Source organism: Zonotrichia albicollis, chromosome 3 (genome assembly GCF_047830755.1).
Source record: "Zonotrichia albicollis isolate bZonAlb1 chromosome 3, bZonAlb1.hap1, whole genome shotgun sequence".
Taxonomy (NCBI): domain Eukaryota; kingdom Metazoa; phylum Chordata; class Aves; order Passeriformes; family Passerellidae; genus Zonotrichia; species Zonotrichia albicollis.
The window spans coordinates 94,365,951-94,390,982 of NC_133821.1; the positions used below are offsets into that span (position 1 = coordinate 94,365,951).

General features: G+C 34.3%; 1 protein-coding gene across 6 annotated transcripts in view; it reads right to left on the minus strand.

Annotated features, from left to right (window-relative positions):
* Positions 1 to 25,032, minus strand: part of SNTG2 (syntrophin gamma 2) — a 236,248-nt gene that overhangs the window by 92,620 nt on the left and 118,596 nt on the right. For 4 of the 6 annotated variants that reach the window (XM_074538152.1, XM_074538153.1, XM_074538151.1 and 1 more), the window contains exons 3-6: positions 23,634 to 23,690; positions 23,489 to 23,546; positions 12,723 to 12,766; positions 12,573 to 12,614 (exon numbers count right to left, since the gene is read on the minus strand). In XM_074538152.1, the coding sequence (XP_074394253.1) occupies positions 12,573 to 12,614; positions 12,723 to 12,766; positions 23,489 to 23,546; positions 23,634 to 23,690 (201 nt within the window). The remainder of the gene's footprint in view (positions 1 to 12,572; positions 12,615 to 12,722; positions 12,767 to 23,488; positions 23,547 to 23,633; positions 23,691 to 25,032) is intronic. The other 2 variants (XM_074538155.1, XM_074538154.1) reach the window with 2 other exon arrangements.

Here is a 25,032-nt window from a genome sequence, read left to right on the forward strand (position 1 = left end):
CATTTCTCAGGAACAGAACAGAGAAAATTTTACAAATATAAACAGGAGATTCTATATCTCAACTAACTACAGCAGAGAGTCTGTAGAGAAAAATATTACTCATTTATTAGAAAAACCTAATGATCTTTGTCATCTCATTTTTACTGTCAACACCTAGTTAAGGGAAATTCTATATACTTCTATGCAGACAAGCCAAATGCACAATGCAAAGCTGCTGGCATTCTTTTTAAATTTTGGTTCTTTGTGTTTACTGTGATTTGATCTAAATCTTCAAACATATCTGAACAATAGTATTCACACTGCTCAGAGATTTAGAAAAGGTTTTGGCTGTTTGAAACAGGTTCGGTTTTATTAAGAACAGCACTTGAAACTGAAAATGAGAATGATTTTGATGAATTATTTCACCAATACGGCCCCTTAGCCAATATCTATTCTGAGTGCAGAAGTAAAATCATTTCACTGTGGCCATTTAAGAGATTCAACTCTAAAGTATTTGCTAATATATTTTCTAGAAATCAGTAAAGATCTTAGGATACAAAGAAATCCTCATTCACAGATATGTATCTCTAAATACAAAGAATCTGGATGATTACCTTACACTTTAAATATAGGAAGTTAGATTAAGTTAATCTTATCTTGCATGCCTTGAAGAATACTTAGGTACATAAACTGGACTAAAAGTCTGAAGCAAAAATTCTGAAGTAGAAGGATGTGAACCACCTGATGAATGCCTGAGCTTGAGGTACAAGCATTTCCCAAATAAAACACTTGAAATTCACATGAAATGCAAGTTATGGACTTGAAATATATCTGGGTGGAATGTTATTTACAAGCCTGCAACAGAGCAGACAAAAAACTGAGATGTGAATTAGACCATAACATATCATAGTAAAAAACCAAACCAAACCAAAACAAAAAAAAACCCCAATGAAATAGAGAAAACTGAAAGTTTTAAAAAATACTTCACTTTTCAGACAGAATGATAATGTTTAACACTTAAAATGCCTCCTAAGCAAAAGTGTACTTTGAGGCACTTTAGGAAACTTGGCAATTTCAGCTCAAAGCATATAAACAGGGCTAAAAATCTGGTATTGTGCTTATCTGTCTATGAGTAGGCAAGGGAGATGTGTGACAAACAGACACCTTGCAGTACAGGTAGATTTTAAAATTATAGTAGACACAGAATGGCTTTAAAAATAGTTTTTAAAATTAAAATTGGACTGCAATTCATATTGGAAGACCACAAACCAGAATTAAGTTAGTTCAAGAGACAATGATTTCTTGATACTTGTCTCTTTTCCAATGGTCAGATATAGAATGGTTTCAAATAAATATTTTTGATTCTTCTTTTCCTTAGCATTGCACTATTCAATGAGCAATAATCTCTTTCTAAATGCTTAGCTGGCTAATACAAAGCAAGCCTTTGTGTCTGAACAATTTATACAAACATGCTAGGAAAAATGGCAGTCAATATAGCCTTTGTAAATTTTCACAGATTTGAATTAAACTGCAACTTCTTAGTTTACTAATTTCTTAATTCTAAACTCTAAATTAAGTAATTTCATTAATTAAACTTCTTAGTTTACTCATTTCTAACTTTTTTCTAATTTCTGCCTATAAATATAGTAAAAGATATTTTTACAGATAGCTTCAGGAACAATTTAAACAAATAATTCTGCTTCTGTGCAATATAAATAACAGGCATTATGAACAAAAAATAAATAATTTCAATTTTTTTTCATTATTCTGTACATATTTTTTTCTATTTAATTACACATTCTAGTGTGTAATTAGCATTGTGTAAACAATGCTAACAAAACTCTCTGGAAGATCAAAGGTGCTCTTACATGCTGTGCATTGGAAAATAAATTGTGAGTCAACTTGGCTGTTCCCTGAAGCAATAAAAGTTTAAATGAATTTGCTTAAGGATAACTATTACCTGAAACATTAAGATCCATTCCTAAGAAAGTAAAATTTTCAAAAAATCCCAAGAATATCAGAGCATTATGGGGACTTCTCTCTGGAAATGGAGGTCAGTCTCAACTGTGATCAGTGTGCTATAAACAAAAACCACAGAACTCAAAATTAAAGAACAAGCAGTATGTTTTACTGCTTATCTGATGTTTTGCTTTACTTATAAAAAGAAAGAATTGTCTCAGGTATCAAAAACTCACAACAGAGAGATACACATATCTGACTACATGTGATTGCAAACGCTTATGGTAAAGTGGAATCAGTACCCACAGAATTGCAAACATTTCTGTCACAAAAACCCATTTCTGCAGTCCTTTTCAAGCAAGGAAATTGGAACCACCTAACCCTGCAGGTTCATAATCTTCAAGTATATGTAGAAATTTTTCTAGATGATAGTTAAGTGGTTGAGTTTATACAAACTGAAAGGAGCACAGATTGAGCTAAAAAGACTAAATGCAGGTTTTCATGTAGCCATTACTTTCCAATTTTCTTTGTTGTTTGCTTGTATCTGTAACACCTGCACAACTCTCAGAAACAGATTTTATCTGACCTGAAGTTTCTGAGGAGAGAGGCATCCACCAAAAAACCCTGCCATCATTTAATGACAATGGTATAAAATGATGACAAAGGTAACTTCAGCTGAAGAACTGGCAATCCTTAATAAAGGCTATCTTGTGCTCTCAAATGTAAAAACAAAACCAGAAGGATTTGAAGTTGTCAAACCCAGCAGGTCATATGCTGCATTCTCTGAATTGCTAACAATTTGGACATTTCTTCCTTTTCTCACGACAAACTTTTCCACAATGATCCCTTTGATCTAGATCTTCTGGCCTACTCTAGAGTTAATACAGGATTAAAGATAGGAAGCACCAAGAAGTGCTTTTGTTGCCTACACATTAACTGATGAAGTACAAGCTAGAAGACCCATGGAGTGATCAGTCTAACAGAGTGCCCTGCAGTTTGAATCAGCCACATGATTTATTTATAATCACTCATATGTTCATCCTTTCAGAGTTAAAGAACAGAGGCACCTAGAACACAAAAACATTTTTCCTTTACTTAACTCCTTACTGTTAGTGATTAGATTGTGGGAGAATAGAAATGGGGCTATGGCAGAGCCTCATCCCTAATGGCATGCAGCTGTATAAGACAGATGAACAGCATTAAATAAAAGTGTGGAAAGCTGATGTGTATTGACCCATCACAAAAGAGTAAAAGAGCATGCTGGTGCTATGCATGTAGGAAAAGAGGTATAAAAAGGTGTATGGGGAAATAATAAAGGGCTGATGCTTGCCACCATTTTCGGTGTCAGTCATGTGTCCACTGCCACCTTACAGCACGTAGGTGAACATAAAAGAACAAGAGAAATACCTACGGATAAAGTTCAGCACTATTTCATAGTAGTAGTACCCCTCTATGCTAGTCCTTAATGCTTTTGTTTCCCCAATTCTTAAGACATGAAAGTGCTACTATCACCATAAACCTGCAGATCATCTGCAATATTCAGCACAAATAAGGGAGAAATCTTTTATAGGAAAAGCCCCATACCTGAAACTTCTTTATACTGTCTCAGGACTGTAGTCCTGAGAACGATTATAGACCTGTTATTGGTTCCCTGTACTTTTGCTACTGTATTCAGCTTCGGCATAGACCGCCATAAAGTATATTATTTTATTCAATAGTAAAAATTTCCTTCACTGGGAAAATAACATGCTATTTGATAAGGGGAATGGCATTCAAATCCCACTGTCATGTTGCAATCTCCTGAATTGGTCTCTCTTCCCTCAGAGAGCTGATTACAGTCAGAGCCATAACTGTTTAAATACAGGGCTATACTTTTTCTTCCAGACATTTTTGTATTAGACTTTTTGATGCCTAATATCATATCAGACAGAAAAAAAAAAAAAAACACAAAAAAACCCTTTTGATTTTCTAATCCAATCCTTTAATACTTTTGATGCACTGTGGTAGAATATTTGCCATTTGAAGTGTATGAATACACTTCTGCTCTATGACTGTTTTGTCTGCTTTCTACAATAAGGAACAAGCATAGGTGCTATTATTCATCCTCAAGTCAGCAGCTAAACAAATGAGTCTGAAATATTAGTGATACCTATAAGATCTATTCACTTATTTAGATCGCAATTCTATTAAATCAATAACTTTTTGAACAGAAACAGTACTTATGTACAATATATACTGTGATCTCAAAGGAGTAAATCCCTCTTGTGATCAGAAATACGCCAATTTTATTAATGGGTTAATTTTATGTGGTTGTAAGGCCTCTATATAACTTATATTTCCCTTTCCATTAAAAAAAAAAACTTCAAAGACACAAAATAACTTAGTTTCACTTATGTTAACAGCCTAAGTCTAATCTTTCACAAGCATTTATTTAATTAATATTTTCGGAATCACCAGGGTGCACACTAACTCTTTATTAGCCTGCAGCTATGTTATGTTGATAAAATTGAGCTAGAGCACTTCAAAATTCTCTATACCTTGATGAAATACCAAAGGTCACCTAATATAAGGCAGCAAATTAATGAAAAGCAGAAAACACTGTATAGATAGGAAAAAGAAGGTGTAAGAGAGAAATGAGATGGAGGTGATACTGCTTAAGTTAGTTTAGTCAGAGTGGAAACTGAGCAGAGTGACTAAAACAACGAGATAGACTACTTTGGGCACGGGAACAAGGATCAAAGGAAGCAGGAGTTTTCATACTCATTATCAAGGATAACAAGGGACATAATACAATATTGTTCATGAAGCTACGAAGTAGCTTTTTCTTTTCCTACCAGCCCTTTCAAAGACAATTCCCCCATCTCCCCCACCCTCCCCACTGATTTACCCACAGATAGCTCACACCCTTTTGTCCTTATTCCAAGTTCCTTTTCTGTTCACGTATTTAACCACCCTCCATGGTACTCAGTTTTGTACAGGTGGGAGGTGGAGGAGGAGATGGAAGAAATTGCCCCTCTACTTATGAATAAAGTGGCTGGTATAATTTCTCATAAATCCTTTGTACGTCTTTCAACACTTATTAAAGAAATAGAAATTTAAAAGGGTTAAAAGAAACACCTTTCAAAAAATTTTTTAAATATCTTAACTCCTTGTACCCTTAGAAATTACTTAAAATTGTAGCTGTCCAGCCACACTGTTGTGCTTTACCTAAGTGCTACATTTTGTATCCATAGCTTAACAAAGATTTCAATTCTTCCTAAAGCTCCTTTGTGTGAGGTACCTGAATTCTTCCATCAGTTTTAATTATAGTAATTCTGCTTTTGTGCTCAAAGATTATGCACATTGGGAATGCTCATAATGCCAGAGTACTTGCTGCTACTCTAACGTAGGAAATGAAGTTCCTGTGCAATGATGGAGGTAAAATAGCAGAGCTGAAATATGAACTACTTAATGTAAATACTTTCTTAACATATTTAGAGCTTGAAATCAAGTTGATTTCCACAATTACATTACAAAAGCTGCATAATATTTTTAGGCGTGCATTTTACGCAGGTACTTATGTTACTCCAATTAAAAAAATCTTTCTCTGAAATTTTGCTATCTCCTACAAAAGCACAGTAAGGGGGCAAATGGATGCAAATTTAAATGGCAAAATCATGTTTTAAAGCATGTGAGTTTTATCATTTGCATGTGAAAGACATTGGAGACCAAAAGTATCCTATAACTTGTTTCTTAGTGAGAAATGTTGCCAGATGCATTTAATGAGGAAATAATCACACTTCTCAGAGCATCTGGAAACAATGAGGATGAATTGTATATTCCACAAAGTTGTAAAATTATATTGTAATTTGATGATTTGATGTAGCTTTATCTTTATGCGGTGCTGGGATACAGAATACTTATGGGAAATTAGCACCTGGAGAAAGGAAATTAAATTTAGATAGGTTTCATCCAAGCAAGGTGAAAAACTTCTTAAAATTATTTGTCTCACTGTCATGATAACTCCTGTTCTGCTGTGACTAAATCTCCATGAAAGTAGCTCAGGAAAATTCTATGGGGTAACTGAAAGAAAACTATGTCCAGCAAATATCACATATTAGCCTTTTGGCTATTGATGTTTATTTCTGCCCACCTACATAGCAGCAGCAAATTTTCTGAAGAACACAATACTTAATGAAAGTAACTACACTAAACTCATTAATAAATGCTGCTCAATAAAAGTTTGTTCACTTCTCCCAGTTCCTGCCTCAGGTCTGATGCATGCAGCTGTCCTGCAGATATATATTCAGTATTAACAGGCATTTGCTGTCCACATTATAGATGACTAAAGCATTCTTTTAGAACTGACTGAGGCAATGACAAATGAACAATGAGAACTACTACTAAGATAAAGTTAAGAAAGTAAAATCTTCAAAAGATTGATAACATTTCTTTAGTGTGTCTGTAGTCCTATAAATATATAACAATGCATTACTTAAACATAAACTTCATGAATTTTTCATGTGTAAAGAGCTTCTCAACGAAAAACAACCTATAGAAATTATACAGTTTCTTGAACAGCTGTGTCAAAACTGCATTGTGCTTGAAAGTAACCTACAAACAGTTCCAATTCTATATGCTCACACTGGCTGATACCAAATATGTCTCCTAATAATAAAGAAAGCAAGGGGTCGGCCTGAGATAATTTCAGCAAGCTCCCTGTTAATAATACTTCTGGGTAATGTATTTTACCCATGATGTTTCTGTTCACACATCTTTGGGTAACTGGAGACACTCTCATAGTCTGGAGCACATCAAAACCTTAAGCCACTCAAGATATGCTTACTACACACCTCAAATTGTCCATTTAAAGAAAATTATAAAAGCACCATATTGAGAAGACAATATTTGTAATCAAAAACAAGAGGAAGTTTCTTACACAGAAACTAGTAATAGAAAATTTGATGTGTAGAACCCTCTAAATGTCTTTTTGAATACCTAATGACAATGTAGGTCAGTGTTGGAAATCAGCTAGAGTGAGAAAAGTTTAAGATGCTAAAGGTTTTGGCTTAAACTCTAAACAAAAATAGTTTACTATAATCTAAACCATCTGAAAAACCAAAAGCAATCTATGCAATCTAAAAGCAAACCCTGGAAATTACCGAGAAAATGTGAGAGCCATGCAGTTGAGGAAAGAAATCAAACAGTTTCATGACATGCAGAGGAACCACACAATCTTCACATGAGGTGAAAAAAACTCAGTTTCTGGTTCTTCTGGATTTGGTAGAATTACCCTTCCAATATTAATAGAGTATTTCTTTTATGCTGAGAAAACAAAAATATTGCAGTACAAAGGACAAACTATTCAAGTAAATCATGCAGAGCATTACTAAAATTACTGTGAAGTTTCAGTATTACCATTAAGATAGAATTCCAAGAAATGAAACACATACAGTTTGTCTACACAGAAAAATAGTAGTTTTTCCTTCATTTAATATCCATTTTATACTTGTTATACTTGAATTACACTCTTCATTTTTTACTTTTTAAAATCTTTTCTATTGGGTGAAAAATCATGTTCAAACCAAAAAGTACCCCACAGAAAAAAAATCAGAAATTCAAGGAGTAATTTGAAGTTAATAGTCAGTCCAGGGTCAGAGATATGTGTAGGTCAGTAAGGGCACCTATATATGTTAGTGTAGCAACTACCTGGGCAATCTAGCTAAAAAATTTCCTTGAACTTTGATCTGTATTGCTGACTATTGCTAGCAGTAATTTTAAGTTTTTAAACCTTCTGTGTACATCAAATAAAACCTTTGATTTTTATTTCTCTAAATGTCATAAAGCTGTTGCCTCAAATATTAATGAATTGCATATTCCAATATTAACATGTGGTTTAATCAACAGAGCATAACACTGCAATTTTCACATTGTAAATACATATCTTAGTTTGTTTGAAGATTAATTATTGCAATAAATCAATAAAATCTACTTATTAATATAGTCATATTAGTAAGATATCACACAGTAAAATTTGTAAATAAAAATTATTTTAGCTACTTCTCAAGCATCTATCTGAAAAGCTAGTTAATAATTATTTTTATATAATTGTAATTTATATATATAATTATTTCATAATTATTTTAATAATCCATCACTCTATGTGTTTTATTATTTTATTAGTTTTGATGTATTTGTTGAGTAATTAACCATTATGTGCCTGTTCTAGTTATGTATTCTCCTCTGTTTTTCTATTTGATCTCTTTTTTTCTCTAATTATCTGGATAAAATTCATAATCTGTGCTTCACCATTTGGAACTGAATTCCAAAAGAACATGAAGAGAACTTCAATTCCAAAATAGCTAATTCACAAATGAAAATAAAATCTCAGTATCTCAATGAAGATAAACAATTTTGAGGTTCAATCCTTGTATCTCAATTAATCAGCCTAATGAAGAACATGTTCTTCACTGCCAGCCAGACATGCCAATGACACATTAAATAGCATTACAGTAAACATCTGAAGTTGTGGCATTCACATTCTCTCAACAGAGAGAGAAATAATTCTCACTCTCAGGGTTTTTCCTGGAGAAGCACAGAGAGAAGAAGAGAAAACAATTCTTATCTCTACCTGCTGCTACTGTTGTTTTTGCACATGTGGAATGTGTTATGGAGATTGTTTACTGAGAGTGAGTTCTTAATTGGATTCTGTTGATGGTTGTTTATATTAATTGGCCTATTAGGTCCAAGCTGTGTCCTGGCTGTCTCAGACAGTCACATGTTTTCCTTTAGTATTCTTTTAGTATCTCTTTAGTATAGTATCTCTTTCATATAGTATAGTATTACTGTAATATAATATAGTTTTAATAAAGCAATTGTTCAGCATTCTGAATGAATGGAGTCAGATGGCAATCATTCCCAGACACTGGGGTCACCCTGAATTCGATATGAAGTATTAAGTATTTTTTAAAAATTAATTACTATCAATAAAATCTCTTTAAATTCTGAAAATCTAAAATTATTCCTATTGAATAGATTCTCTGATTTAAAGGAGAATTATTTAGCAATGTCCTTCAGTGAGAATATTCATAAATAAAAAGAAAAAAATGTTTCCAAGTACTTTCCTGGATCACTGGGCAAAATTCCAAAGACATTAACATTTGTGTGGAATACTAAAAATATGTCAAACATACTAATACAATGAAATACATGAATAAGATATAGTAAGAAAAAAATAACATGCAACACCTAATTTTCCATTTTTGTATAACTAAACACCCTCTCCTGCATTTTCTAGTTAATGGAAATAATGAGTTTATTAATCTTTGAAACAGGATTAATTTAATACAAAATTACATTTGAACTAATCATGGATTCATATAAAACAGTCTTCAAGAGAGATTATGTAGAACTCTGTCCAATTTCCCTTTGAAAGGCAACAGAAATGGTTTTTCATCACATTTCCTACAATTTGCTTATGGTGCATTTCAGCAGAGGGCAGTGCTTACCTCGGGGACTCACAAAAATATTTCTGAATCTTATTTTTTTCTTTCACTAAGAACAGGGAGAGAAAAGAGACTCAGACTCACACCAGAAAATGCCAAGAAGTCTGTTCAGCTCTGTGATTATCAGGTGCGCCAAGAAGATGCTCAAAGGGCTGGAGCACCTCTCCTATGATGACAGGCTTTGGGAGTTGGGGTTGTTCAGCCTGGAGAAGAGAAAACTCAGGGGCAACCTTCCAGACCCTAAAGGGGCTACTAGAGAGTTGAAGAGAATGTAGTGATAGTTCAAGAGAGAACAGTTTAAAAATCAAGAAGAGGAGGTTTGGAGTAGAAATTAGGAAGAAATGCCTTACTGTGGAGATGGTGAGGCACTGGAGCAGGTTTCCAGAGAAACTGAAGATGTCCCATCCCTGAAGTGTTCAAGGCCAGGCTGGATGGGACTTTGAGCAACCTGGTGTAATGGAAGGTGTTCCTGCCCATGGCAGGGGTGTTGGAAGTAGATGATCTTCAAGATCCCTTCCAAATAAGCCATTTTCTCACTCTATGAATCTAAAAAATTCTGTTGAATCAGAAAACTGCAACCACATGTTTCATTTCCTTTCACTGTTTATTGTATTTATATCTTGAAAATTGAAGTCCCAGCCAAAGAACAGCAAGTGGTACACCTTTGTGAACTTCAACCAAAATACTCCTTTATCTTTGCTTCCCTGTTTCTCTCCACTCAGGAGATCTGACTGCTCCTTTCATGTTATGCACATTGACAACCTGATTAGCCACCAGGAAAAGAAAATTAAATTGCCTCTCTGATACACAATACAGAAACTATATTAATCTCTGAATCAACATTTTCTGCATTCTCCACACCAGTAGACTATTTCTAAAAATAAACTTAAGTTTCAAGGAAAAGAAATTATTTTCAATTTTCCACACTATTGTATTACCTACTACAAAAGCAGAATTTTTCTTGGCACTGATTCTGAATTATTTATTCTATCCATACCCTTAGTCAGAACTAATGTGTGATAGTAGCAGCTTGAATAATTGCGGAGAAAAACAAATTCTAGTATCAGAAACGAAAAACAGAGAGCCAGTTTGTTGTTGTTCAGTTGTTGCTGACAGAGTAGCTAATTGTTTGGCTTGCCCAGAAGTAATCACCTTTTAACACTGCTGAAGTTCATGGCTCAAGAAACAAAACTCCCCATTTGGTACAATCAGGACTGGCTAACTCCATAAACATCTCAGGAGGGAAGATGATGGGTAGCAGGCAGAACACACTGGCCTCCTTTCCTAAACTTCTGAGATTTTGTAGCCTTCTCTCCCATGAATTAACCCCAATGGATTTTGGGTTTTAAACACCTGTCAGCCATACTGATGTACAATTACGCTTAAGCTTCAGTTTTGTAAAAGAAAGGTTTTCTGAGGGTGTGCTGACTGTGTGTACCTCCTCACATCCTGCAAGGGTGAACTAGCAGACATTCTAAAATGGCAGAAAGTTAAAAAAAACAGAGAAAAAGTCTGAAAAGCAAGAACTGCCATTGTGAAACAAACAAAATAAAAAACTGAAAGAAAATTTTTGAAAGCATTTGTTAGAGTTAAAATTTAAAAAATAAAATAAACCACAATAAGACAAACAAACAGAAAAAACCAGAAAAAAGCGGTTCAACACCAAAAAAAGTAAGAAACATATTTGCTTCTGCCCCTTAATGCCAGATGCATATAGAGCAAGCTAAAAGAATGACTCAATAACCTTTGACAGGCTTCCATTGTATTATGTTAACAAGGCTGGGTAAACTTGAACCCAGAGTGGATTAAGAATACCCAAGCCTCACTAATGAATGTGTTTTGAATAGAAGGGCTGGAGCACCTCTCATTTAACCTGAGTGACATTTAGGGCATCCTTTACAGAGAGAGATGATGTAGGCATGATTTTCTAAAAGAAATGAGTTCTTCACCCTTAACCTCCTGTTTTTTGGACAACTACCCATAATCACTACATTACTATTTTACTAGCTTAATATATTGTAACAAGCTTAATATGTTATATACCTTCTTGCTTAAAGCATTTCCTTCAAATTGCAAACCCACAATGTTCAAATAAAGAGAACTTTATCTCAACCATTATTTCATAAAAATGCAAAGACATAATTCTGATAAAAGAAGAAATAATAAATCTTCCATTCTCTGAGGAGCTTTGTCAACAGCCCACCTCATCTGATAGAACCACTTCTTATCTCTACTGCCTGACACATTCTTCTAACCCTATTCTCATCATAGTAACAGGCTGTGGTAGTAGCAATTATGCTTAATGCTTCTACTGAATTCCCATGTACAGGAAAAGGAGCAGCACTATGTATTTCTCTCTCATTCCTCATCTCTGTTGTGTTACACTGACAGTTCTGGACCACTTCTTAGTTTTTACAAACAATTCTTAATGGTAGTAGCTTACCATTTTCTGAGGAGTAGCTTTCTGGAAGTTTAATTTTTTTTTTCTGAGCAATAATAACACATGCAGCAGGAGGGCAGTTCACCAATACACAATAGATCTAACTATTACGGAGACTGTCTGTAAGAGAGTCAGCTTGATGGTATTAATCAACACCAAGAAAAGGACTGCAAGATCATGCAGCTGCACTTTATCTTGACCTAGAGAGATCACCTTCAAGTAATAAAAGCAAGTTTAGTTCCTTTGCCCATGTAATTTCTGCCCTGCTGATAAGACTGCCAAAGCCCATGTCATTTATGGTTGCTACAGATGTTATTCTGAGATACTGCTCATAAACAGGCAACAGGGGTAACAATTGTTATCTATAAGGCCTTGCACTACAGACCAGCAAAGCACTGCACATCAAGTGAATGTGAACTGGCTTTGTCCTCATATGGTCAGTCTGATAAATGAAGCAAATCTGTAAAACCTGACCACTATTCAATAAATTATTTTGCTTCAGGTTAGACCAAGCATTATGCCAAATTTGATTTCAAAATGGAATTAAATAACTGGAAAAGTTTTAATAATCAAATAAATTATAAACCTGGTTAATAGCACTGTCCTTATAGTAAAAAAGAGTAAATTCATTTGAAACAAGATCAGAGACAGAACAGTTTGGACATAAGATATTTTGTACACCAATAAAAAATCAAAATGGAATGACTTACCACTTCTTCATGGGTAGCACTTTCTACATTTATACCATTAACCTAAAAACAGATACAATAGGGAGAAAATTATTTGTAACACAAAGTTAGTTACCAAAATAAAAGCAATAAGAAACAAATGTCTGTGGAAAAAAGTGAATGTTTACTGACCTGTATAATTGCATCTCCTATAAATAACATTCCTGTCTGTTCAGCTGTGGGATTATAGAAGGAGTGAATTTTAATTGATAGTAGTACTGAAAAAATGCTATATTCTCTTCCAGCAATTGTTTTAAAACACTCTTCATAATTCTCATTTGAAACTGATTTGGTTGTGAAAATACCAATGGCACAGCAATCAGTATTCATCCAAAATGTTAATAGACTGCCAGCAATTTTAAACACATTAAGAGAGCTACTTTCCAAGCATAAAGAACTTGTTTAGTATGGAATACAAATGTCAATTCTCACTAATGAAGGATTTCAATAAATTATGTGGAAAATGTGATTCACACTTTTCATTATTCTTCCACAAAAGGGAAACAGGGACTGCTATAATTAAAGAGGTTGTGACTAGAATTTAATACAATTCTAACTTGAAGTTTGAGTTAGTTTTGTCCTAAAGAATAACATTATTTTGATCTACAATTTGCATATTTCCTGCCTTACAGAATTAATGGGGATAATGTCATGTTGAAATTTCAATCAACTCTCCATAGATACAAACAATGACATTGTTTTGAGGTCTATTCACTAACTTTCTAAATTTTAACTTTTTTTTGGTTGGAATTTGAAGATGTTTATCTCATGAAATGCATAAATTAATTAAAATTAAGACTCTTATCCTTAAAAGACTGATAGTATTAAAGAAAGCCTATTAGTCTCATATATGACCTTTAAGGTCACACCTTGAGGGTTAGAAGAATGCCATCAACGTTAACAAAGAGAGTACTATGAGAAAAGAAAATAGAAGTACAAAAGAAGGGATTGAATAGAATATTCTTGATTTCTGCAATTTAGCTGTTGCTACTGCAAATGTGTCTTTGTTACAAAATAGCACTTTTTAAAAAATAAATTGTTCATCACTCTTTTGGGAGATTAAAACTACAGTTCATTAGTTAATACTTAGGAAATATTTCTCTATTTATTTTAAAAATCATATTACAAGTTGCATTGGAGGTCATTACCCCACTTCTCATCCTACTTTTTATTTAAAATCATGCATATAATTTTTATTAGCTTGCATAGAAAAGACATCTATGTACAGAAATTTAAGGGAATTAAAGCAGTTCAAAACTGTCACAAAGCAATCAGAAGTAATCTGTTCTGGGTACATATGTTGGTAGAGGTGATGAACATTAGTGTGGGAATCTCAATACTAAACTTCTATTTGAGATGTTAGTAATACATACACCAATAGTGAAAAATGTGAACAATTTTTAATTCAGGGCTTATGTTAGGGCCATTGAACTGTTTTAAACAAGTGGAAGCATCTTTGAATTGGAGATAGAAGGAAGAGGGTAAGTTTGAAATTCCAGTTGAGGCAAAGAAGAAAGGGATGAATTCAAAGAATGCATGCCTTGTCCACAGTGTCTGATAGACTCAGAAGTGAGTGGAGAAATTTTAAGCATTCTTTGTATCAGCAAGCTGCCATGGTTTAACCTTAGCTGGCAACTATTTACCATGCAGCCATTTGCTCAACCCTCCTTTCCAACCCCATTCTTCTACCCCATGCTAGCCCCCAGGGATGGGGACAAGACTTGAAAAAAAACCATAAAAACTTGTGGGTTGAGACGAGAACAGTTTAATTCTTGAAGTATAATATAATAATAGTAATGGAAAGGAGACAGTGTGCAATAAAACATAAGAGAAACAAGGGATACACAATACAATTCCTCATCCCCTGCTGACTGATGCTGAGCCCATTCCTAAGCAGCAACTGGCAGCTCCCAGACAATTCCCCACAGTTTATATGCCAAGGATGATGTTCTATGGGATGGAATATTTCTTTGCCATGGAATATATTTTTGGCCAGTTTGGGTCACCTCTCCTGGCCGTGCTTGCTCCCAACTTCTTGTGCACTTCTTTGCAGGCAGAGCATGGGACAGGAAAAAGTCTTTGATTTAGGGAAAGCACGACTTAGATAGAACTAAAATATCAGTGTGTTATCAACGTCATCCCCATACTCAATCAAAAACATAGCACTGTACCAGCTACTAAGAAGAAAATTAATCCTATCCCAGCTGAAAACCAGGACACAAAAGTCATGTGTGAAGAGGCAGAACAGAAAGAGGTCATTAATCAAAGCAGTTGATGATGAGGCTCCTTATATCCATACGGTAAATTTCAGGGATTTTAAACGAGATCAGACTGGTCCTCCAGTCTAAGTGATCTCAAGTGAAGAGAAGCTGACCAAGGAAAATTAGTACAAAAAAACTTTCTGTTTCGTGGACCTCTAAGCAGACTATCCTAGGGCACACCAGTGACACACAGTGATGCACTTCTGCTGCCAGTAATAGCTGCAAGAAGCCCCAGCAGGCAGAAGCAGACTTTGGTGACAAGCACTGCAACAGTCCCTGAAACTGGAATCAGTGTAGATAGAACCTGGACAGCAACCAAACAAGGTGAAACACAGGGACAGTGCGTCCTCAGCCTCCTTGAGGAGGAAAACCCTAGCAAGCCAATCCTCAGATATTACTCTGTCTGTGCAGGGGTCAGAGTCGGATTCAGGCTCCAAGCCCTGCAGCAAGGCAGATGTGTTTTTTTGCTCTCCAACAAGTACCAGTCAGCTGATCTATAGGCCACAGATGTGATGAGTACAGCACATGTGGGCAGCAGCAGTGCTGCTTTCCTGAGGCCCTGTGCTGTTGGCTCTGCTGGGCAGTCAAAGATGTTGCTTTTGGGAAGATCCACTGGAAACAGCAATATAGGAAAAAGCACAGTAAATAAAGAAATGTGGAAATGTAAGAAAATAATTTGGAAAAAAATTTCTGTAAGAGGTGGCAACAGAAAAATGTAGGGCAAGAAAGCAAATCATACTGAACCAGAAAATGTTTGTGTGAAATCTAAGATCCTGATGGAAGAGTGCATGATGAAGATATGTGGGCATGTAGGTAGGTATTACCATTTTCCTGGATGTTCATCTATTTGTGATACACTGCATAATGACACAACAGCACAGTTGTGCAGTATTGTCTAAGTCTTTTGAAAAAACTTCTTCATTGTAACAAAAGTATAGGAAAATACTTAGACTAGTATTCATGCAAAAAAGGAAAGACTAAATTCTAGACACAGCTAAAATTCTTGAAATAACACTATTTAACAGCTCAAGGCTTAAAAAGGAAAAGCAGTGATATGAATAGGAATAAAACCTCAAGGAAGAAAACTGGGTAAATGGAGGATTGTAACTTCGCTCCCTTGTCTTCTTTGGAGCAGTGGAGGCTGAACCTTTCCCCCAGGACTGTTGGCTGCCAGATCAGGAAAGACCCATTGCTCATTCCACAAGGATGATGAATACTGCAATATCCCCAGCCACCTCGTGTGTGTTAGCCAATAAATTTTATAGTTTAGGAGCACAAAGCAATTATATCCTGCTCGCAGAATCTTGAAAAACAATCAAGGCTGTCCACATAAGCAAATGAGAGGAGCATTATATGGTCAATACCAAACTCTATGAAATGAAACAAGTATAGCCTTTGGGACAATCAGAGATTTTTTTCTAGAAGTGGATTATGCTGCATATTAAACCAATAAGTGGGACTCCTGCTGCTTGCTGACATGTCTATGATGAAAGTCTTTGGGTTTAGGTAATGGTCTATAATTTAAAATCAATGATGGTTACTCAAAAATACGTTTGTCATACATGAAATTGTAGAGGGTGTGTCACTACAATGCAGAATTTACAATATAGTTTAGAAATATATTAGAAATAAAGTGACTGGAAAAACTATTTGGACACAAAAAGTCAGTCCTGCTTCTATAAGGCATATTTTAAACCTGAAGACATCTATTGATGTTTCCATGAAATCACATTCTCCCTTCATGACAAAAATATTAAGTAAAGTCTTCCACACTTTATCAAAGTTTCTCCCACTGGCAACATTCTCAAATGCAAAGGTGCTTATGAAAGGCTACTCTAAAAGTATCAGTCATTATGTGTAAAATGAAGCAACACTAAAACCAAAATACTTCAAAAAGAGCTTTGCACTACCACAGAACATATAACCTTATTCACTGAAAAAGTAAATGCAACTTTTTCAGATTCCAGTTTGCCTCTTGAAGTTTTACTTGAAAAATAATGCTACATCACCTTTACTCTTCATCCTAAGTAGCTTTAAATAGGTTTAATGCTGATTAAATGCTGTACCTTGATTAAATTCAAACGTAATACTGAACAAAGGAAAGCAGGATGGAAACCTAAAAGGGCTGACGCTGAAGTAATGGTATGAAAATAATCACTAAAAAATCTAAAATCTTATTTTTGTGTATATTAGATTTGAAAAATTTTCCCAAATAGAAATGATCCATCATTCTAATCTCTAAAAAACCCAGCCTCTAACAGTGCCATGAACTGTTAAAATTCTTTTGCACTCAGTGAGAAGGGAAAAGAACCAGTAATTCTGGCTTTGCTTTGCTTACTTTTCCTATCCACTAAGACTGAACAAAGCCTGTATCAAATTTTCCAAAATTTCCAAGGTAGTGAAATGGTAAATTTACTGAACAGTCTCTGGAAATACTTACTTACAACTACTTAATTGATCAACATCTCTATGTAGATTTGAGTCTCTAGATAATCTGATGTCCTTATTTTTTTCAAGATTAGTCACAGTACATATTTTCACTCAATTTTTGTTGAATTCCTGAATCACTCAAGAAACATTCAAGGTACTATGTCTTATGACAAAAAAAGCACACGGTGAGCTGCACTGACTTTATGGATTTCTCAATTCACAAGCTTAACATTAAACATGTGCATAAGTATTTAAATGCATGAAGAAAATCCAAATAGTTAAGAAACTGGATGAAATTAAGAGATTGGAAAAATTAGTATTAAGGATGCAAAAGACAACTTCAATATATCCAGATATACTTTTCTCCTCCTCTTCCATGAACTGAACATAATTACACTTCTGACTGTAAAGATACACCAGTTGCAAGCAAGATCTTTAATCTATGATTTCAAACACAACTATATCAACTCAATTATTGACAGACATTGGACCATAAATACATTCTTCCTTGGTTGAATAGAAAAAAAATTCCTGAATCAGAGACCAAAATTCTTTGCTTTTACTTGTTGATCTTCAATCATTCATTAAGATTTTCCTTCTATTAAGAGGTACTGCCTTTCACGGCCTGTCTAGTCTTGAGAAGGCAACAGTTAAAAAGAAATCAAATATATTAAGAATGTTCTTCCATGCCTTCTGAAAACAAGTTTAGAAATGGAGGCATAGGTCCATGAGAAGGAACAATGAGTATGCTAACTTCATATATCATTACCTTTCTAATAATAAAGAAAAATAACACTGTAAAAGATGATAAAAGATTGATAGAAAATAAGATTAATGCTAAAATAAAAACCTGAAAAAATTTTAAAGTCATATTAGGAAATAATATCCAAAAATTAAACACCACCTAGCTTCAGCTGTCTGTTCTTAGCTGATATTCTAATGAGGCCTTATGCTCTAATGAGGCTGTATGCTCAAAGATGGCCTTGTATTCAGTCTTCACCTTCTTTAGCATAAGGTGTAACAAATTTTTGATTCGTTCTGGCTTCCTTATAAACCTAACTACCTCTGTATGCCCTTAACTCATCCTTAATATTGAGCTGGCTGGCTCAGTGGAATGAATCTCCAGAGCTGATGAAGCTAAGGTGAACGCAGCTGCAGGGATGAAGAACACCAGCTGTGGATAGAACCACGCTGTGCAGCTCTGTGCAATCTCACATCATGCCCACCAGCTTGTTCAGACTGGGCTGGATTACCGTGCTTGTACCCTTAGGCGATGAGTCAACACCAAACCCCAGAAATATACCCATGGAGGAGGTATCACAGATAATTTCACACCAAAGCATCTTTGGCATGGGAAACTGTTAGAAGAGCTCATCAAACTGATGCCATGTCCTCCAGACAGTCCTGAATTCAGGAACCAGGATGTGATACCTGAACACAGTCTGTGTTTGCAGAGCTCACGGTTTTAAGCCAAGAATGTTTCAGTTGCTGAATGTCTGGTGTTCATTCCAGTCCTGGACAACATCAGTTAGAAATGGACTAAGCATAAAACAGAAGATTTTTCAACCCAGCAGAACATGAGTTACGAGTCAACTTTTGCTACAGAAGGTGGGAAAATGCATTCAAAATAAGATTTTAATTAATTTTGGCTCTTAAGGGAGATTTTTTTGAAACTGGCACAATGCAAACGAATCATATTCCATTGCACTTTATTAAATTTTATTTACATATTTTCATCATGCCTCATGAGCTGAACCCACTGCTCTGCTTCATCACTGCTGCTTGTCTGACTTCACATATTACACGACATATGAGCAGAACACACAGCAGTAGTCAAATTATTGCAAGAGATCTCACAAAATGAAAAGTTGCACCAGATGAAAATGTGATTGTCAACTGGATAATTCTGCAACAAAACAGTACTTTATTGTTTGATGTTTAAACAACCAGAATTTCCAATATTATATGTGGTAAAGCACTTATACATAGGATGAACTTAGATTTCAAAATCCATTCATTTTTACAACCTCCACCATCTAGATTCCACAAACTCATAAAGAATTTTCAGTAATTAAAAATGGGAATACACAGGGAAAAATGTAAACACATGAAATCTTGTACACTTTATCCACATAGAGCATGTGGAAGATTCCCTGAAGTATTTTTTAGTTGATCTAATCAATTCACTGTACAACAAGAAAACCTGACTGATATGATTCCTTTCCAAGTTCTGGACATTACATTACATAGCTCTAGGAATAAGACTGTACATTTATTTGACTGTAAGTCCACAGCACAATTGCCTTAAATAGATTGTTCATATGATCTTAGCACATATATACAAATATAACACACCTAGAAACTAACAGCAAACCACCCATCAATGTACAACAAGCACCATGCACTCCATCTTAAGCCAGTTTCAAAAGGAAAAAAACAAAACCAATACTGTATTGAATTACATTAAAAAAAACCTGAAACCCAAACCAGCCTGAATCAGGCCTACAAAACATTACTTAGAAGTTTCAACATCAATAATTCTTTCAATAATCTGGGAGATTATCAGCAATGTTGTTAATACCCTGAGTCAACTGATGATTTAATAAATGGGTAGGAAAAACAACTGATTTTGGAAGTGAAACTATTTCCTATGGGATAAAAATTACTCTGTGGTTAATTATATAATTTTACTCTTGAGTTTTTAACTTTACATTATATTTTAAAGTTTGCATTTACTTTTTCTCATTCCGACACAGAAATTTCTTCCCTCTGCAATTAACTTTAGCAAAAGTTTTGGAGGTAGGAAAAAAAAATGTAATCTTTGCTAGAATGGAAGGCAGAATCAATAGAAAATATTTAAAAGGCCAGACTTGGTGATGAGTCATTTGAATTAGCAAAACTTGCTCTAATGCTGTTGAGGAGGACGTGCTCAGGAAAAACTCAGTGTATTTTTTTCCGTGATTTGCAATACATCAGTCTCCAGCACTGAGTGACCAAATAATCTTGTATTTCAAAAATGTAAAGTTATGCTCTTGAACTGAGTTTCTGTGTATGCTTCAGTAAACTTGTTCAGGAAAGAAGAGAGATCTAGAATAACTTAATTTGAAATTTATAAACACAGTGATCACAGCTGAGAGGTCAAAACTATAAGAATAGTATGTATAAGCACTGCTGCTATGTGATGTGCTTATGTGAAATAATGAAATGAAATCCTATTGAAATGTTCATCCTATTGCAAAAACTGAAGCAGAAATGCTGTCAGCTGATGCTTACATCAGTGCCAACAAAATCACTTATCCAATGTTTGAAAAAATTAAACAGTATAAAAATAGACAACTAATTACTTTATATAGATAGCACAAAGGTTATAGAGACCTAAAAGAGAAAAAAATAGGGTTTTTTATTATGCTTCTACCTTTGGAACTAAAATTAGCACTATATCCATACAAAGTAAGGTTGTAAACATTATTTTATAGTGTTGCCATATAAAAGGCATTAAATTCCATGAAAAGTATCAAAAACTATCAACCATTTTAGGAAATTCAGCTTTTTAGTTATTAAGGAGAATTTTACTCATGTACGTTCAGGTATTTTACTCAAGTACAGAAAAGAGTAAAATGCCTGGTAAGAAATAGCTTTTTTTTTATCGGGTAAATTATGTATTTTCTAATGTTATTGCACAATAAAGCCTTTTTTATTTTTTAAAATTCAGTTTATTTTCTTGAAGCAGCAATGAATCTCGCTGCTTAACTAAAGGCCAGTCTTAAAGCCAGCCAATCAGTTTCACTGTTATTAGCAGCCTGTGAAATGAAAGTCCATTAGTGATTTATCTACAGTATGAATATACAGATTTTCAGTCCAAAGCTTAGTTCTAGATAAATCGGCACTGGTCTCACCTCTCTGTCATGTATAACACATTATATTAACACATTATATTCTCATTACATTAACATTAAATAACACATTATGGTCTCATTATATTAAACTTCTTACAGATATTCTTTCCTATGTAAGTACATTTGCATTTTGGTATGCGTGTCTGTATCAACATATACATTATATAAATGGAGAGAGAATGCACATATTTATAGAACCCATCTTATTTTCCCTTATTCCCTTGCCAGATTGTTTTCTCTTACATTAAATCACTAGAATCTAAAACCAGAAATATTGCCTCAATGTCACCTGTGAGATAAATTTAGACATGTTCTCTTACTTAATTTCCAGTTATGTATAATACTAGAAGAGTAACACTGTTAATAGCCTCTGTTATGGTCTTCCTCCTGTACTGAATAACAGCACCTCTCTGAGATTTGTGAGATCATATATATATAAAAACAAAAAAGATTTGCAGTATAAGAAGGTTGAGCACTTCCAAAATTCTTCTGAAAATCTTTTGACACATTTTAGAAATATTTATCTTCTGGAAGAAACAATCAAACAAAAACTCCACTCTATTTTCTCTTGCACAGAAATTCAGTAACTGGAATGGGAGTACTATAAGCCACGTGCTACAAAAAGCATTTCTATCTCAGATCTCTGATCTTTAGCACCTGCAGCAGTACCCGAATCACAGACTCACTCAGGCCAGAAGGGATGCAGGAGCTAACTGGAACCTGTCTGACTACTTCCTTCATACCTTGCCAGGTGTGTCAATGTCTTCATTCCATTCACTGATCCAGCCAGGAACATTTAATGTGGGCTTAGTGTGATACAGCACTAACCCTGGTTACAATCACTACTGATTCTGGAGTTTCCTCAGACAAAAGATTATAAGATCTTAAAACAAGTACATTCTGAGGAGTGATTTTCAAATTTGAAGTAAAAAGCTGACCCCATAAAATTGTTGTTGCATTTGTTTCTCTACAAATAAATACAGATAAAGAATAATTACTCACAATGTACAAAACTTCGAATGTAAGTATTCTATATACAAACTCACTACTAACCTTGGTTGAGAGTACTATGCCCTAAGAGAGCAGGACATAGCTTTCCTTGTTGGTGATTAATTTCCTGAATTACTTCCCTTCGATCTGAATGTTACATTAATTTATTGTTATTATTTGAATGCACGTTTTCTTGGTATTGTTATAAATACTGTGTATTTAAGGAGCGTATCACTATTCCATATATAGTAGTACAGTTGATATAAAAACACCTTCTCTTCCTCACTGCAGAAACAATACTACAAAAAGAAAGTAAGTACTGTACACAGGAAACTTGAAGCAGTGTTTCCAATGGGATACAGGAATAGACAATCCATTCAATATTCATTAGGTATCAGATGAAATCAGGTATTCATTTCAAGTAAAAAAGGATCCCCTGAAGAAGATGCAGAGGAGAAAAATCAGCAAGTATGTGACCTAGTAAAGCATGAGTCTAAACATGGTGTCAATCAAATGTGCTTAACTTCCATTACAGCAAAGCAGGAAAAGAGCCTGATGAGTGAAAAAGATCATGTCAGTGGCTTTGAGACCTTTAAGGAGCAGGACATGCACTGAGGATCACAATCTTTGTCTTCTTTTGAAGGAAAGGTTACATGAAATGGGTAGATTTATACTAGGGAAGAGAGGAAACACATCGAAGCTTTGGAAGACAACAAATCTTAAAATATGTAAAAGAATGCCTCGGAAAACAAAAGAACAAGCTTATTCCCATGTCCACACCCATCAGAGAACAGAACACAACTTTGCTTTTGGTCATCCAAGACCCTTAGCAAGGCACAGTCCACCCACATGCAACTTTTCCTCACTAAAGAGCCCCTTTGTTTTCCAGACCAGTTCTCCAACTTGCCAAGTTCAGTTTCAGGTCTGAAAAGGTCTCCCAAAGGTTCCTTTTGCTAGATAAATGTCAATGTAATACTTAACCAAGACAGACTGTACTGATTTAGGTGTAGTGTTATCTTCACTATAATAAACATAACAAATTGCTCTCAGGGGGCATCTAGGCACAGTTAGTCACAGAATCACAGAATTTAGTCCTACCATATGGTTGTGAATTACTGTGTGGGAAAAAAAAATTGGTTTGTACTTTTTCTATCCTTTGCATTATATAAGTTAAGTACATCAATATATTTCCTCTATCATACTTATGTTTTTGCAAGTCACTTTAAATATTTTCTTGATAACATAACTGTTACTGAAATAAAAACAGATTCCTGAAACTATTAGTATCTATGGTACTATATAAATAAATAGCATAAGTTACCTGCTTGGTTTTTAAATATTTTTGATATGACGACAGGCACTTTGTGCTCAGCACCCCCCTGTAAGAGAGAGATATTAACCATGAGAACTCAAGACTGAAGTGGTCAAACTGAAATTTAAAAGAAGAAAAGAGATGTTACCCATACCTTTATGCTTAAGCCCAAGCCACCAACTGGTTGTCTACGAAGAGTAACAGTTCTGTGCTTTAAAAAAGTGTAGAAAAAATAAATTTAGGTGAAAATAAAATATCTGAATGAGCATTTTCCTAGCTCTCATTTACTTAAAAAAAATCCTAAAAGTAGTCTAGAATCTGAATTATCAGTTCTGAAGTATCATTCAATATTGATTTACAGGAACTTAATTAATTCTTTATCACAGAGAGCAGAACCTGTGAGTTGTGTATTCAGACTTTAGTATACTTTTCTATCTCTGAAGTGATATTCTTCCTGAACAGAAATTTGTACATATTTTTCCTTTGGCAAGAGAAAACTATATGAAGAACTCAGATATGTATATTTTCATAGTTATTGTGTATGCATACTTGTTCTAATTTTTCAACCAAAAATACCAGTACTTTCTATTCTATATCTTCAGATCTCTATATTTTTGTAGCATATGCTGAAAAACTTTAAGTGATAGTCTACTTCAAGTGTTTAATTTTTTCATTTCAGTTTTAAGTGCGTAAGGAAGAAAAACCTTTATCAATATTTTTCTAGAGAAACCTATCATATGTTTAACAGTATGCTAAATTTGACGTTTCAATAATGTGTAAGTCATGGTGCCTGACAACATAATAATAGCACTTCACTTCATCTGTTGACAATAATTATACAGTTGATGGGAATTTTTTTTTGGAACATGCTGAACAGTAGTGGATAGAATGCCATCTTTACAGTAATTCCTGAACACATAAGATAAAATATTTTTTCTTTCTCTGTACATTAGAAATAGTATACAAGATTACTCCTGTATATGTATACTTTCTCTCTGTGTGTTTTACAATTTCACCAATTCAAATAAATATAAATTTTTATTTTAGTAGCCAAGACGAGAATCTTATGATAACAAGCTATTTTAATATATATAGCTCTTTTTTTTTGTAACACTCATAATGCTAGATATATATTCATATTGACTTAGGAGAAAATGAAACAAAATATATCTGGAATTTCAGTTTCATTTTAGGTGGATAAAAATAATCCATATAGTAAAAAAATAGGATTTTTTTCATACATTTTCAAAATTGCTTCTGTTCCAATGAATACTGTACTTTTCTAGTCTGTGCTAAAAATTGAAAACTGCTGCATTATGAACATGGCACCTGGCATGTCAAAAGATTTATATGATTAAATTTTAGCTGATATAATGCAGTTTCTTTGAAATCTGTGCAAATTTTTTCATAAGTTTTTTCTTCATTTGGAACTGCATCACAACTTTTGATTGAAATTATCACACTCACTGACATAGTTCAGATCCAATCCAAATCAGAATATATCCCTAACTTTGAATTCAGGGACTCACTCCCAAGATATGCTTTCCAGGAAC